At 39.7% G+C, this 16,894-nt stretch overlaps 1 protein-coding gene across 3 annotated transcripts in view; it reads right to left on the bottom strand.

Annotated features, from left to right (window-relative positions):
* TRIM37 (tripartite motif containing 37) overlaps positions 1-16,894 on the bottom strand; it is a 63,452-nt gene that overhangs the window by 27,963 nt on the left and 18,595 nt on the right. For all 3 annotated transcript variants that reach the window (XM_038758763.1, XM_038758761.1, XM_038758762.1), the window contains exons 8-16: positions 16,326-16,393; positions 12,866-12,990; positions 12,260-12,310; positions 11,130-11,211; positions 9,989-10,065; positions 5,389-5,568; positions 3,917-4,031; positions 3,490-3,708; positions 2,438-2,574 (exon numbers count right to left, since the gene is read on the bottom strand). In XM_038758763.1, coding sequence (XP_038614691.1) covers positions 2,438-2,574; positions 3,490-3,708; positions 3,917-4,031; positions 5,389-5,568; positions 9,989-10,065; positions 11,130-11,211; positions 12,260-12,310; positions 12,866-12,990; positions 16,326-16,393 — 1,054 coding nt within the window. The remainder of the gene's footprint in view (positions 1-2,437; positions 2,575-3,489; positions 3,709-3,916; positions 4,032-5,388; positions 5,569-9,988; positions 10,066-11,129; positions 11,212-12,259; positions 12,311-12,865; positions 12,991-16,325; positions 16,394-16,894) is intronic.

Here is a 16,894-nt window from a genome sequence, read left to right as displayed (position 1 = left end):
AACAATTTAATGAGATGTAGGTAAACAGGTTAAGGTCTGTATATGGTTCTCTGTACAACTGAACTACAACATTTGTTATCTTAAGAGAAACTGCCCTAGGTTTCCTCTGTCTTAAGTTACATCGCTAAGAAACAAACAATTACTTGCCTCTACATAACTGCTCTTCAGAGAAGTTTTCCTTTGAACAATAATCCAGGGTAAAAGTCTACATGGGAACTCTAATGCACCCTCTGGACTGTGAGCTCCGTGAAGGCAGGAATGTGTCTGTTGTTATACTGTACTCTCCCAAGCGTGTGCTTTGCACACAGTAAGCACTCAAATATGACTGAATGAATGAGTGGACATGTCTGTTAACCTGAATGGCATTTTACCTCCTTCGCAACGTAATTCACCTCAACCCTCTCAATATACATTTGCTAGAAAGCCCCAGGAGTAATACTGGCCTATATTCCAGCTGGCACTCTTCCTTCCTCTCAAACTAACATACTTGTTGTGCCTGGTTCTTCTCTCGCCCACTGCCAACCTGTTGCTCACGCCTCCCTCCTGCCTGAAGCTCCCCTATCCCTGTTTCACATCAGCCTAACCTCTGCTCTGCCCATCTTCAATGTTCTTCTGAAATCACATCTCCTCCAGGAGGCCTCCCGTGATTGATCTACCCTCTCCCTCCACCAACTACCATATCAGCACTTCTGCTCCAACCAAGTACTTATGTACTCACAATCTCTCCTTAGCTCATATGTGCATCCCTTCAGGGCCTATCACTTTCTCCCATATGTACTTTTATTTACGGTCTGTATCCCCCACTAATTCTTTAGGTCTAAAAATTATATTGTACTTTCCCAAACAATAGTACAGTGCTCTGCACAAACTAAGCGCTCAATAAATACGATTGAATGAATGAAAAAAAATACAGTGCTCCTCATACAGTAGGCACTCATATACTCCTGACTGATAAGATACTCTTGAGTGGCTACAAAATTAATTGTAACTTGTGGTACTTGTTAAGCATTAACTATGTGCCAAACACTGCACTGCAAGCTGAAGTAAACTCAACATAATGAGACTGGATATAGTCCTGTCCCACATGGGGCTCAGTTTAAGTAGGATGGAGAATGGGAGCTCACCTCCTCCAGGAGGCCTTCCCAGACTGAGCCCCTCCTTCCTCTCCCCCTCCTCATCCCCCCGGCCCTACCTCCTTCCCCTCCCCACAGCCCCTCTATATATGTTTGTACAGATTTATTATTCTATTTATTTTACTTGTACATATTTACTATTCTATTGATTTTTTTTGTTAACACGTTTTGTTTTGTTGTCTGTCTCCCCCTTCTAGCCTGTGAGCCCGTTGTTGGGTAGGGACCGTCTCTATATGTTGCCAACTTGTACCTCCCAAGCGCTTCGTAAGCGCTCAATAAATACGACTGATTGAATGAATTTCCACTTTCCAGATGAGGAAAGCACAGGGAAGCTACGTGATTTATCCATGGCCACCCAGAAGGTAAGTGGCAGGGTCAGCATTACAACTTAAGACCTCTGACTGCCAGGCCTGTGCTCTTTCCAGTAGGCCACACTGCCTCAAAGTAGGTTTCCTGTACAATGAGAGTTCGTTGAAGGATATGAGTCAACCTAAAAGATGCTAATTACCATGAGAGGTTTATGCTATAATAATCTGAAATGAGAAATGCAAGTCCAACAGTACCTCTCCGCGAACCAGATATTTTAAAGTTCTTGCACAACAATGAAATGAACTATGGTTGAAGAAGTCACAGACCAAACTTCAAAGGGATTTTCATGAACAGGTCTATCAGACTTCCTCTGTACTGATCCTCAGAACACCTAGTTGACATGAACTCCTAACCTCTACATTTGCTAAAATTGTCCTTCAGGGCTTATCTGGGAAGTTGGGTGTTGTTCTCCCACATATACACCTGTATATATGTTTGTATATATTTATTACTCTATTTCATTTGTACATATTTATCCTATTTATTTTATTTTGTTAGTATGTTTTGTTTAGTTCTCTGTCTCCCCCTTCTAGACTGTGAGCCCACTGTTGGGTAGGGACCGTCTCGATATGTTGCCAACTTGTACTTCTCAAGCGCTTGGTACAGTGCTCTGCACAAGGTAAGTGCTCAATAAATACGATTGAATGAATGTTCTCCTATACTGGTGAACACTGTTCCCGGGGGGGTTGGGGGTCACTAGGCATAGCTGTGCAAAGGCAAATCATCACAAAGGAGGAGGTGGAAGGTTGATATTCATGTCTAGCTGCTTCATCCCATTTCCCCACAAACTCTAGACACACTCTCTTACTACTACTGTTAATGTAGGAGATAAAAGTGATAAATTAAAAGCGGAACCTAGGGAACCAGGTCATTCTATATTTAACCCCGAGACAAGGCCCTGCCACTGGGGTCTTTATTTTGCAGGCTACACTCACATTGTCTCCTCGTCAATATCATTTTCTTCGGTGTTGCTAGTTGCAGTTGAACTGGCTGAGGAACTGCTGCCATCTAGGAGGTTTACTTCGTCCTCTCCAATAAGATCTACATCCAGATCCCCGTCGGAAAGTTCAGGCTTCAGCAAGGCGAAGAAAAACATTTCAGTATAGGATCGTATACTACATCATAAAATATACGACACATTCTTTTATAACATTTTATACACTTAATTCTTTACCCCAAAACCTCCGAAATCCAAGACTTGTCTTTCAGGAATTATATTATTAAAACCACTTTTTAAAAAAAACTCCTTGAGAGTAGGGATCGTGTCTACCAACTCTATTGTACTGTAGTCTCCCAAACGCTTAGTACAGGGTTCTGAAGACAGTCAATTATATATATTTTTTGGATGGGGAGGGCAAAGAAAAAGAAAAAAAACGTGCTCTTGCAGGGCAGAATCCCTGTCAGTAGCTTTCTCTCTGAAGACAGAAGTCTATGCCTCCATCCAGTTCTATATATTGTGGGTACTTTTCCTGCAGAAACTTCCGTTAAGTGAAAATCATATAACAGTGCTCACTTCACATCTGAAGGAGCACACTTGCATCCCACTGCCTCTTCTGACAGCATAGTACGCTGTATCTGGGAAGAAGCACGTTGTCGGAAAAACATTCCCTAATTCTGCCATCGTTTGTACATATTGCAGCAGAACTATGAACATATATCTGCCTACATATATATAACAAATACCATAATTTCAGGGAATAGGACTGCAATCCACTCTCTACTTAATCTTTAAGTTACCTGTGTAAGCATCATTAGATATAACACAATTACTCTAGACTACAATAGAAGATGCAGTATTCAAGCCCCAAAGTATCTGGTCACAACTTCTAATTCTTCCAGTGGGAGCCCTTCTACAGTGAGGACAATGGAGGAATTTTAACAACATGTTATACACATCAATGTCAAGGTCTCAAATTCTTTTCTCCTTAAATCATGCCAGAGACGATTAGTGCACATCCCTTCACAAAAAACTTAACGGAATTCCTACATTATAATCCTCAGGCTGGACTTTTTCCTCTTCCTCCTCCTCTTCATCCTTGGACTCCCTTCCAGACGTAGCTGGGCCACTCTCAAGAAGCACCTCGGCATTTGGTCCCGATTTCTTTGGTCTTGCCTCAGGAACATCATCATTCTGGGGGCTAAGATGACTGTCCGGTGGTGACATGCCTCGTGACTTTTGAGAACGGGAAAGCTCAATGGCAAGTCTCTAAAAAAAAAAAGACCAACCACATATCCACAAAGGGTAGCCACAGAAAAAATAAAGCACAAGTTGACTAGTATATCACATTTCCTTGGCATTAAGATAAGTTGATACATCCAAAATTTCAGAAAGCCATCAGCTTTCTGATGAACCAGTAGAAATTAGCCACAGAGGCCCAGTTGAAGAGGAAAAAAAAGAAACATGTATTACATACCTCCTTAAGGTTGTTTATTTGCTGGATGTAGCTAGTTTGAGCAGCTTCCAACTGAGTAATATACCAATGTTGGTCCCGGCACTTTTGAAAAAAAGTAGGCGAACGTACCTGGAATCTTTAGAAACCCATAAAAATTCAATTGAAAAATGCCAACTAAAATTGTAAAACCTAATTAAAAATGTTAAAAAACCCAAAACCCAACTAAACTGTAATTGTTTTTCTACAATATACTTGATCAAACTTGATTAAACAAACAAAAAAAATAATATATTTGAAGCTCCTTAGTTTGACCAATGTTCTTCACACTTTTAAGAAAAATGACAAAACAAAGGCAGGCTTCCAATAGATATTCCTAAGAATTAAGCAGCTTTGAAAATAGCTTGGAAACGAGCTCAGACACAGTTGTCTTTTACTGGAAAAGTTGCTGATTGCTAATGAAAACAACTGAAAACAAATAAGGGAGCAAGGCAAGCTAGTATAAGGCCAGCTTGATAAGAATTGGGCTGGGGTCAATTAAAAATGAGACAGAAGGCACATAAAAATGTTTAGAAAAACGGAAAAGGTTCCTAAGGACATAATGGCCTACTTCTTCAAACTATTGTTACTCACTGCTTCCAGATTTAGCATAGAACAAGAGATAATTTGGATGGATGGATGAGTTCTAACCCCAGCTCTGCTACTAGCCTGCTTTGTGACCTCGGGTAAATCGCTTCATTTCTCTGAGCCTCATCTGCAAAATGGGGATTCAAAACCTGTTCTCTCTCCTATTTAGACCGTGAGCCCCCAGCTTAGAACAGAGTTTGACATGAGTTAATACCATGCTTATGATTATTATGGACGGTGAAATTTCTCACAGGTTTCAGATAGTTCTGTGCTCAAGTATAAGGATGGAGTAAGACCGAGCACCCGAGAGGAGGTGGCATGATGGGGAGGGAGAAAGGCGGAATGAAATGGAAGGGGCACGATAGAGTGGGTGGATCAAGAGGCACACAGTGGGCTCAGAGCAGAGAATAAATGGCAATATGATACTTTTGGAATGGGGGGAAGTAGAGCAAGAACCACCACAAACAAAATAATTTGAAAGAACAAAATCACCAATCCAAATGGCTCTGAATACATAGTAGCTCTCAGCCAACTAACATTTTTCCATAATTAAAGGAATGATGGCAATGCCTTTTTTTTATCCCTGGAAAAGATAATCAGGTATGAAGTACAGTATCAATTCCAAGATCTAAAAACAATGAGGGCACAATGGGAGAGGGTCAAACATTTTCAGCGACTATTTTCCACTGTCTACATGGAACTCTTGAAAGGGGACAGAGACATTCTGAAAACTTAAATTGGGAGATGTGCATTTTAATAAGACACTAATTTTGAAATACAGTTCTGATTAACATTAGCAGCTGGGAAAAATAAAAATACAAGTATTTCTGGAAAGGATAAAAGTTCTCAACTTTAAAGTATTCCGTTACCTTAAAATCACTGTATCATTTTGCCGGTTCAAATATCCTTCATTTGCAAGTAAATCCAAACGAAAAAATCGGTTATAACCCCAACATTCTCCAACTTCAAAATCAGAAGCAAACTCTCGAATGATATTTTTGGCAGGATCATTGGAAGATTGATGGACCATCTCTACCCGGTACTCATATCTAACAGAGAAAAGTAATTCATTAAGTATTGTACAGTGTAATTTTAACCAAGAGAATCTTTGAAGTCTCAACTATGCAAAGCTCAAGATACATCCATATTTGTTTAACAAAGAGGCATGAGGAAAAAAACCAAACCAGAAAGGAGTGTCATTTCTGAGAGAAGCACAAAGAAGCTAAAAACGTGAAAATCTATGAAATTAAAGATAGATACTTTCTATTTAAAGCTCTCCCTAAATACTATTGGTAGGATTACAGCTGTGATTAGTTCCATTTTTCTTTTGAAAGAGGAACATTTAGAATTTAAGATTAGTACGAAGAACAGTGCAGACAGTGGGGTGGTTTCAAGATTAAAGGCTAAAAAGTCTCAACATAAGATTTTCCCTAATTAGATCGAAGCCCTTTAAGATCAAGAACGTTTTTACCTCTGTATGTTCCCCAGATCTTAATACAAAGTTCGGCACACAGTAGGGGCTCAATATAACAATCTTATATTTGTGATATTTTAGGATTTGTACTTTTTAAAAGATTGATAACTGACTTAGAAAAAATCAATTCAGTTTCTCCTTCAAACCTTGTCACAGAACATCCTGTGACCTTATATCTGAGACTCCTTTACTAGACGAGTTCAGTCATGCTTAATATACCACTGCTGCCAACCTGAAAGATCTGTACATTATCATTAACAAGACACCCTCTTTTGCCCTCCTGGCTAAGACTCAGCTCTTTAGACTATAAGGAATCCTCTCCTTTAAACAGTCAGAGAATGTCACTCAGCAATCAGTGTTACAATTAAATCCCAAAGAGCTTTCATTTCTAGATTACTATTTAAAGACTCTACAAAAAAGCCTTTTTATTCAGAAAATTTGAGCACATGAAAAACGCTCAAGCGCCTCTACTAAAGTCGCCGAAGAGATTAAACTCTGCAAGATTATAATACTGTGACTAGGAGTCACAGTATGATAGTAGCGCCCGCTGGTTGTTAAATTCTTGGTCTGAAACTCTAAAGGAAATAAATTCAAATATTAAAATGGAATAAAAAAACATTTTGATGAGAAGTGATCGGCAGCCAACACGGACTTTCTAAAGTTTTAGAAAAATTACTTAGTTCTAGAATGGTATCAACTACATCCTAAGAATAAAACGTGCCCATTTACATTTTTATTCATGGAACAGGCATGAGAGAGAGAGAGAGTGACAGAAAGAATACAGTCATGCCAAAAAGTGTTTGATTAGGCTGCTGAGATTTTTTTATGCTATCTGTTAGGCATTCACTTCTATGGGTCAAGCACTGTTCTAATCATTGGGGTAGATATAAGTTAATCAAGTCTGAGACAGCTCCTCTCCAAGTGGCTCACACTCTCAGTAGGAGGAAGAACAGGTTTTGAATCTCCATTTTATAGTTGATGAAACTGAGGCACAAAGCAGTTAAGTGACTTGCCCAAGTTCACACAGCAGGCAAGGGGTAAAACCAAGATCAGAACCCAGGTCTTCTGGCTCCCAGGCCCTTTCTTTATCCACTAGGCCATGCTACTTCAAGATATAAAGATATGACAGTGAAATCTTTTAATCCGTTTGTGTAAAATGTGCCCCAATTAGAAATGAGTTAAAAAATTAAGCCCATGAAGATTTTTTCCCTTGCTGTGCAGTAATGTTTGATCTGAGAGTGCTTAGGGCCATTTTTGTTTCTGCTTTTATCTCACCAACTTCTTAAAAATCTCTGCTCTAATAACTACCTCCGCTTCTAATTGTAATACATAAGACTAGTCTGGTTTTTTGCCACTTTCTACCAATTGTCCTCAGTAGGCCATATTTTTGGCCAATTGTGTCTCTAAAAATTTCTACCCTTATAGATTTCTGGCCCCAATTTTGACTCATCCTGTACCAGCAGTTCCAACATAAAGCTAATGTCCACTCTCCTCAAACGATCCACTCATTAAAGGCCTGATGTGGCAAACACTGCTTCAGTGTTGCTAGATCTGACTACATTCCACGGCCTTTATTGTGCATGATCTCAAGTGGGGCCTGCAGTTAAGAGTGAGAGACTATGTGATGCCAATGAAGCCTCAGACTTTATATCAAACCATAAGTTCTTTGGTACAACTACAGTATCTAACCTCATGGTTACAATACCACCGATATGCCTGGGTAACGGGAGACTGTTTCACTTGGTAGCAGCTACCCAAGGGACCATGCAGCAGGATCATGGTTCACAACAGGTTCTCTTGACAAGCATCCACTGGCCCCACATGCCAGCTCAGCGTAATCCAGTAAGGACATGCTTTTGCAGGGAAGGCTTGGGCCTTTTATATCCTGAGAAACTCAAACACTCAAAACACTGCCAAGCTCCTCCCTTTAATACACAGTCCAGCAGCGCCTTGCAAGAAGAAATCCCTCCTTTCTTTAGATAATGACCGTGAACGCTTTGAGACGAAATTCCCCTCTCTGGTGATGTAAGCAGTCTTCGTTTCGGTAAACAACCCTAATCACCATATCAGACTTCTACAGCAGTTTATGATAAGTTCAGATCTCACGACTACTAGATTAGCCAATACAATTGCTATCTGGACCTTCCTTCAGCTTGATAGGAAGCCTGATACGCTGACACCCCAGATTCAGTTTATGATGAAGAAAGGACCATCTAAACTCTTCAGGGGGCCAGGGAAGTGAAAATGAGTCCATACATTCTACAGGAAAGCCTAGAATTCTTTGGTTTGTTTCCTGTCTGCTAAGCCTTGGGTCGTCGCTTCAGTCTGGCTTTCCACATCTATCCCACACAGTCCTTCATTTATTCTTTTTGCTATGACACTGGCTTTGAGAAGCATCCTTTCAGTTAGGGTTATGAAGAGCCACAAGGTATTGACAATCCATTGCTTGCTTTGCCACAGCAGCAGTTTGAGCTCAGAGGTGGGTTTAAGATGATAATCCTGATCACACTAGTAGAGGTAAGTGAGGTTTCTTAATCATCATCACCAACAGATTTACTGAGAGCCTATTGTGAACCACAACATGATGCTAAAGCTTGGGATAGTACCAAAAAAATAGTTAGAAGATATCACCCCTTCCTTCAAAGAAGCTTACAGGGTAGAGCAGGAGACAGACACATAAATAAATTACAATTAGGGGGAAATAAAGTTTAAAAGATATACATATATGCCACAGGAACAGGGATAGTGTAAATGTTTAGGTAGTGTGGAAGGGCAGGAGTGGCAGTTTGGGGATATAAAGTGGGAAGAGGAGAAGTAGGCTCAGGAAAACTCTCCTGGAGGTGAAGTGACCTCAGAAAGGCTTTGAAAATGGGGAAGAGTTGGAGGAGGGGGTTCCCAGCAAGGACGGACGTCAGGAGAGGTGGTTTAAGCAAGAGGCCCGCAGGAGGAGAGGCAAGAACAAGATACACTGAGTAAATTAACTTGTGCGGAACAAAGATTGCAAGCTGGGGTGTAGTGGGAGAAGACTACGGATAAGCATGAGGAAGACAGTTGACTGAGTGTTTTAAAAGGCAAAAGGGGCTCCAAAAGGACTGTAGTGCCATTATGGCAAAGCTTCTTTTGGGTGCCTTTGTTCTCAAGGAGTATGAGACGGTTTGAATGGCCTTTTACTATTCTTTGGCTTTATCACTAGTGGAAGTTTGGGATTATATGGAGTGAAAGTCAGTACAGCACTTACTTCCATACAATGACAATCAATGGAATCTCTTTCAAGCCTTGCTTTCAAACAATGATATAATCAGCAATGGGGATCTCTGTTTAAGTCTACTCTATTGTACTCTCCACATCCCTCAGCACAGTGCTCTGCACACAGTAGGTCCTAAATACCAGTGATAGATTGATCCAAGAAGCCTTTTTCTTTGGTATGCAGACTGTCCTGGTGATTATAAACTAACGTTTAGCATACTCTTTGAACAAGAATGGGACATTGGTATTTAGTTTTCCAAACACTTCTGATACAATTATCTTTCTCCATCTGCAAACGTGATCACTGAAATCTCCCAGGACAATCGGTTTGTCAAACACTGGAACTGCTGTAATCTACTTATCGAGATGCCATTAAATATCCTTTTTTCTCCTCACTGGTGTCAGTACTGGTCAGGGCTTAGGTTCCTATACTTGCGGTGGATTCACCTGGGTTGTTGAGAAGGATTTGTGGAGACTGAATGCTCACTAATGACTTGGGGCAGATTTGGTAGGACTGAAAGACCTGATTGCCTGATTGTGAAGCTCTGCATACGGAGGTGTACCCAGCAGCTAAAAAAATGCACACAATCAATTCAATCTTTTTGCAGCCACAGTATGTCGGAGAGCAGTGAGCGTTACTCAATGAGAACTACAGATGGTTTAAGCTAGTTGGATAATTCAAGTACATCAAGGGGCACAGCAGGTACAGAAAACATTCTATTGCTTGTTGTTTAAGCCAGGTTTCTTACTTGGAAGTTTCAGGGAGTCCAGCTGAGAGTTCTAGGAACACAGACAGGTAATATCCCCGCACGACTCCATTTCCATCCTTAAAAAGAATAGGCAGTACGTGTGTTAATCGGCAATCTCAAAACAATGACAACCACTTCCCACTGCAAAGGCTAATAAGCAGCCTAAGTTAAAGCACAATGAATGAAACCATTCCATGCCAGGTACATTTTTTAAAAAGCCCTAAAATTACTCTATAAAAATATATTTCACTAATCCATAACAGTTTTGGTTTCAACCAAAATTACTAAATGGGAGATTGAGGAGAAGGTGGAAAAAAGGAAGGCTCATGGAAAACAAAAAAAGCACACAAAATTAGCAGCTCATTTCAGAAAGTCTGATAAGTGTAGTTGATAAATATATGTCCTAATTAAATACTACTTGGCACACCAGCAGGAACAGCACAATACATTCTAGGGTAAACCTTTTATTCAGGTAATAAATACACTTTAAACAAAAACCTTTAATTAAAATATTAACAAAAAGATGAGGTATAGTAAGGACGAGGATTGTAACATTAAACTCTTCATCAAGGTACTCCAAATTTTCATCCTTTGAATGAGTTTAGGGCAATAATTAGCTTTTAAATGGTTTCTCTAACTGCCAAGCCACCACAAATCAAAATACAATTTAGCTTAAAATCTGATATTAGCTGCCTTGACGATCCTAGAATCTGTTTTTAATAGATACTGTAAAAAAAATTAATCTATTTTCCTGACTAATGTGAATAATTTCATTTTAACTATTTTTCTGGTCTACTTCGATCACTTTATTAACAGGAAAACATCAGCAATAACTGAATCTAAATCAGACATGTGTTGGACTAGCCACGTGAAGCACTGGCTAAGAATTTAGAACATTATTTCAATGAGGAAATTGGAAGAATCCAAGATGAGGCTTCAAGGAAATTTCATAGCTCTGAAATTCACTTAAAAATTTCCTTCAGATAAATTCATTAAGAGATTTTTTTTCGAGTCAGAAGAAGAACTATGCTGTAAGAACAGTCCGATTCAAGAACTCTGGAGGGAAAGCAGAGACACTTGCCTCCCATTTTTTCCCCCCTGAGAATTATTTTAAAACTGTAAAAGGATGAAAAAGACTTACTGGATAAACCTTTAGTCTCCAGCAGAGCCCTGAAACTTGAAGCGGTGGACTGTAAACAGGATCTGCCCTCTGGCGCAAAGTGCTGATGAAAGGAAAACAACCACTATTCTATGCAATGTAATAATAACAATTCCTAAAATCTGTACATTGCTTTTACTTTTCCAAACTTCCTTCACATCTATTACACCATTTTATCCTCACCGGAATCCTGTGAGAAAGTGAGGCAGTTTCTAGTCCAATTTTACAGATGGGGAAACTGAGGACGAGAGAGGTATGGTTTGGCCGGGTCACGCAGGCCATTAGCACTGCTTACCTGAGAACTAAGATCTAAAGCCTCCTGACTCTCAGACCAGTGTTCCTTCTACTTGACCATGGTACCTCCCACCGCTAAATGAACCATATCCCACAATATAAAAGTGTCTGAAGAAAAGCGACAATCAAGAATCAAGAAAAACCATCCCTTGGTTGTGTCAATTTAGGTTCGCGTGCAAGAACGATAACCAAACCATCAATAAAAATCCACTGAATATACCCTATTTCCATTCTAAAAATGGGAGGCCTATTTTCCTTTTATTATAAACATTTAAAAATCTTTAAAGTGTCGGTATAAGGCCCCATTAGGCCTATGAAGTGGCTCAGAGAGCTAAAAATTTCAATGTACAATTTTAGCTTATTTCGCAGATATTAAATGCAATTCTACACCACTTTGGAATATGTAGGAAAATATGACTATCCTCATCTCAGAGCTGAGGAAACTGAAGCATAAAAGTAGCTTGTTCAAAGACACAGAAGGAGGCTACTGTCAGCAGCAAGATTAGAACAACAGTTTTATCCCCTGCTCAGACTCAGGCCCACACCCCTTATATTTTATCTAGTTCTGTTGTCAGAGTTTCCTTAGCAGCTGTTCTAAAATTGATGGGCTTAAAATACAGAAAAAATACAAGCATGCACTTAGGAAACAATGTTTTTTCACTATATAGCTAAAGACATAAAACCTGAGCAGGACAGCCATCTCTCTGCGTCCACCTTAGTGCACACAGTGCATAGATGTAGGGGTGGCAGGGCATGAAAGGGAATCCACAAAACATCACACATTTAACGTGTAATTAATAAACGTCAGACAGTCTTACCTAAAGTTCTCCAGAACAAAAGTCGTTGAATCATAAGATGGTACTAATTCACTAGAGAGAAAAAAAACACAATACAGATTATTCTGCTGTTGTTAAAGAAACAAAAAATGATAGTGTTTCCTCAGATATACCTTTCTTTTGACTGAGAGGTTAAACGGGGGGTGTTTAGCAATTTTGCCGTCAAGGACTTGTTTAAAATCTTCCCCCAAATAGACGGCTCTCTTTCAAGAGTGCTGAGGTAGATACAAGCTGAGCAGGTTGGTTCACAGTCCATTTCCCACATGGGACTCAGACATACTTCCCATTTCACAGATGAGGCAACTGAGGCAAAGCAAATGGAGTGACTTGCCCAAGGTCACCTGCCAGACAAGTGGCAGAGTTGGGATTAGAACCCAGGTCCTTCTGACTCCCATGCCCATGCTGATTCGGTATGGGGAAGTCATCCCAACACACACCTTACTATACTATCAGTGATAAAATCCTATATTAAAAGACAAAATAAAGTAAAATAAAAATAAACAAAGAGAATGACTACACATTGATGTGGGCCACATTCATTTGGACCAAAATGTACAATGCCGAAGATGATCCTAATCCACACTGTACCTTGTAAAATCTGGAGGAACTGGTGTAGTGACAAAAGATGCCATGGGCTCCCGATGAACTTGTTGAAACATCATGAGGATCTCAGAGCTCTTAAAGATCAATTCGCTCTTGCTGCAAGACCGCAACTGTGGGGAAGGCAACAAAACCGTGCCTTTAAAACACCCTTAATAAAACACATGAGGAGTGGCAGGTCGGGTGTCAAATGAAAATCAGAAGGGCCAAAAAGGAGTTTGATGTGCAAAGAAAACCAAAACTAGTAATACAAAGATTCCTCAACTTTATCAAAAGCTGGAAGCCAGCTGGGAAGTCAATGGGGCCACTGAACTATTCTCTATTACACCAAACTCTCCCTATTACTAAACGATTACACTTTCCGGCTTGCTTATCACCCAACCTCCAGTCTCTAACCGCTCCAAGGTATGCTCCATGGATCATCAGTCAGCCTTCAATTTTCCTCTCCTCACTGGCTCCCTGCGTCTCTTGACAGCAAACAAAAACTTCTCACATTGACCTCAAGGCTCTCCACCATCTGGACCCACTTTACCTAGAGCTGCTTTCTTTTTCCAGTTATTGCTCCTCCCAAGCCCTCACCCTCAGCTCATCAGTCTCCATCCCCTCACTGATCCTGACTCTCCAGCCCGGATTGCGTCCCTTCCCCACAGCACACAAACCACAGCTCTCGCCATATTCAAATCCCTCCTGAAGACGTTCACCTCCTCCAACAACCTTTCCCTAAGTTTCCTCCACCATGAGTCACATCACCCCCTAAACAAGCTATAACATTTATGAATTTCTTGACACCCTCCTTCACACTCATGTATCTGTCTGCTTAATTTATTTATTTCAGCTATCTGAATTGTGAATGTAGATCCGTTCCTTGCCCACTCTACTGTTCCTAGAAGCGCCTTTTGTTAGAACTATCAGAGAAAGAACACTGGACTGGATAGATCATTGCTCTGATTCAACATAACAATCGATACAAATGTATAGGGACCCCAAGATTGAGGACCTTCATGTTAGACCAAGCATGGAAAGGGGACATATATTCCACTGAACCTAATGTGCTTCTCCAAGTGTCCTTACCCATTATACTGAATTTACAGAGCAATTCTTTAAAGAATTATATTTCTTTAGACATCTCTCATTTGTCCTCACAAGGTAAAATGGTAAAAACAAAGCCAGAGTGTAAATTTGTCAGTCATGCTGAGAACCCTTTTTCCCCGGCTGTTATCTTTAAATATTGAGATCATCGTTTTTGAAGTGTCTTAATTGTGAAGACAGATCATCTTGGCTCATTTTCTTGTCAACTAAACAAAAAGATCATTCAACAGAAGAATATGAATGAATGAAAATGAATGAATTTTCTTTTGCCAGAAAATGAAGGGAAATTTTATTTTACCTAAAACAATTCTTTTCAAAGGAGTGATCAATCCAAATATCAAAAAGTTGACATCTCCCCAACAGAGCTGGCAAAAACAAAATAACTGTAAAATTATAATTCCCTATCAGGCCCAATGTAAAAATAATTTCCTTAAATAGATAAATGGTTGGGAACGTGTCAGGCTCAACAAGATATTGAGTACATATTTATGTCTTCTATTTTATAGCCAAACATCCCAGTCAAAAGCCAGATCTATAACTGTGTAAACTAAAAAATAAATAAAAACAGGAAAAAGTGGATACTGTCACTGCATCACAAAGTTCAAAGTTTTCCTTCCACAATATATTTCTAACCTACTCTTGTGACAACTGGCTAACCTACCTGATTTTGCCAAAATAAATCAATTTCATAAATGAGGTTAATTTTGAAGATCATAGACAATCAACTCCTTAAGAAAACATTTGAAACAGTAGTTGTCACAGCATTTATTGAGTACCCACTAAGGACAATGCACTGTATTAAGCACTTTGAAAGTACAAAATAAGCAAGTGATACATTCCTTGCCATTGGGGGAGGGAGACAGATACAAAAGTTTATACAACAGAGCAATCAAAATAAATAATTGAAGGTGAATTAAAAATGCTCATAACCCGAAGTGCTGAGGATGAGCCAAAAATCTAATAAAACCAACATGCACATTAAACAAATAGCTTGTCCTTGGCACAGATAACTCTTCGCAGTAAAGTTATTTCTGAAGTTGAAGATTAGGAAGTAGAAAATTGAATCAAGATGGTCAGCACATCCCTTGGGAGTCTATCAAAGTGGGGCGGCGGTGTAATATTAAGCTCCAGAACAAAATCAAGGCTTGTGGAGATGGCGTGTCCGACCTTCTCTACGAGTGTGAGACCTGGTTACCCCAGAGGGGTCACATCCAATTCTTCAAGCAAGTCCATAGGTGTAATTTATGGCTATACTCAAATGGTAAGTAAGGATAACAAACATCCAAGTTCTAAAACAAAATCAGTTTCCTAGGACTGGAGTTATTCTCACAACACAGCAGTGCTGGGTGAGATGCATAAGAACGGATGATGGTGAACTGCTGCTGAATGGTGAGCTAAAACTGGGAACTCGAAAGCAAAGATATCAGAGGAATCGCTTTAAGGACATAGTGAAACAAAGCCTCAGACGATGCTACATCTCAACTGAAAAACAAAAAAATTGTCACCGATAGACCAGCACGGCACCACCTTGTAGACTCAAAATTCCTTGTGGTCAGGGATATCTACCAATTCTGATGTAGGGTGCTTTCACAAGCTCTTAGCATGGTGCTCAGCACACAGTAAGCGCTCTGTAAATATCATGGATTGATTGATGGCCCACTGCCACCAAGGAAGAAGCAGCTCTTTTCAAGCATAAGGTTGTAAGCATGAGATGAGGCAAAAATGAAAACAGCTTCAGACACTACAACCCATATGATAGCAAACAAGGAACAGACTCTCGGTGTATTGAGCAGCTTTGCATTAGCCTCTTAGAAACACATACATACGAAAATTTCCCTGTCCACGGTATTTTATTTGAGTCTCAAGGACAGCCACACATACATTTCATACAGTTTCCCTTCAGTCTACGATTTGCCATCACCTTCTGCCCGAGATCCAAGCCAACAGAATCAATCTGACCACAAAATAAAAGGCTGAAATGTCTGTGGGTGGAAGGATTATAATAGTAGTGTCAAAAAATTTTTGAAGAAAGAACTGGCAAGTAAATGCCAACCTATATAGGAATGAAGGCACTTAGATGCTTTGTTGATACTATATTCAAAGGAAGTATTAAATGGACTCAATGCAGTACCACTAAACATTACAATTGATACAAAGGAGGATAACCATCACCCTGGCTCTTCTGGGCAAACTGTTTCCCATACTGAAGACAAAATATTGGGTTGGATGGACCTTCGGCCTGACCCAAACAGGGCCTTTTACCTCCTTATGGTTCTTACAACCAAAACTCTTTTGGACTTGGGAATTTAAAGCCTTACCCACCCTTCCAACTATTAAAATTTCCTATTTAAAAAGTCACCTGATGCTCCACCTCTTGCAATAGGGATTCCAAAAGTTCAGTTTCTTGTGTTAGAGATGTCTTTTGACCTATTTGAAAAGACAAAAATAAAAACCACATAAATGATTTCATTATGTTTTAAGTATGAAGCGCTTCATTGCAACCTGTACTAAAAGCTTTGAGGTTGAAGAATTCTAAAGATATTTAAGATTGAAGCTGGTACAGAAACCCCCATTTGTAATTTGAACCAATTTTAAATCTGCATTAACCTAGAGGTTTTATACATGCCTTTAAAGGCTGACATATGCAGCGTTAATGCTTGCATGCAAATCAGTTTGACTGAAGCCACTTAACTCAAATGTACCTTTAGAAGATACATCACTCAGAGATTAATTTCTGAAGGTCTTTGTGGGTTAGAAAAATAATATCAATTTCTGCAAGCAATAGACCACTAGATCCAAACTGTCCCTTTCCAAAGATGAGGCAAAAATGCCAGGCACTGCAACTAACAAAAATGAAAATACAACCAGGGGCAATCTTTGTGTGAGCTAGTGAACTCTATTCGTTTTATTTTGTTAATATGTTTGGTT

The sequence above is a fragment of the Tachyglossus aculeatus genome, chromosome 17 (genome assembly GCF_015852505.1).
Source record: "Tachyglossus aculeatus isolate mTacAcu1 chromosome 17, mTacAcu1.pri, whole genome shotgun sequence".
Taxonomy (NCBI): domain Eukaryota; kingdom Metazoa; phylum Chordata; class Mammalia; order Monotremata; family Tachyglossidae; genus Tachyglossus; species Tachyglossus aculeatus.
This window is presented reverse-complemented; position numbering and strand designations above follow the sequence as displayed.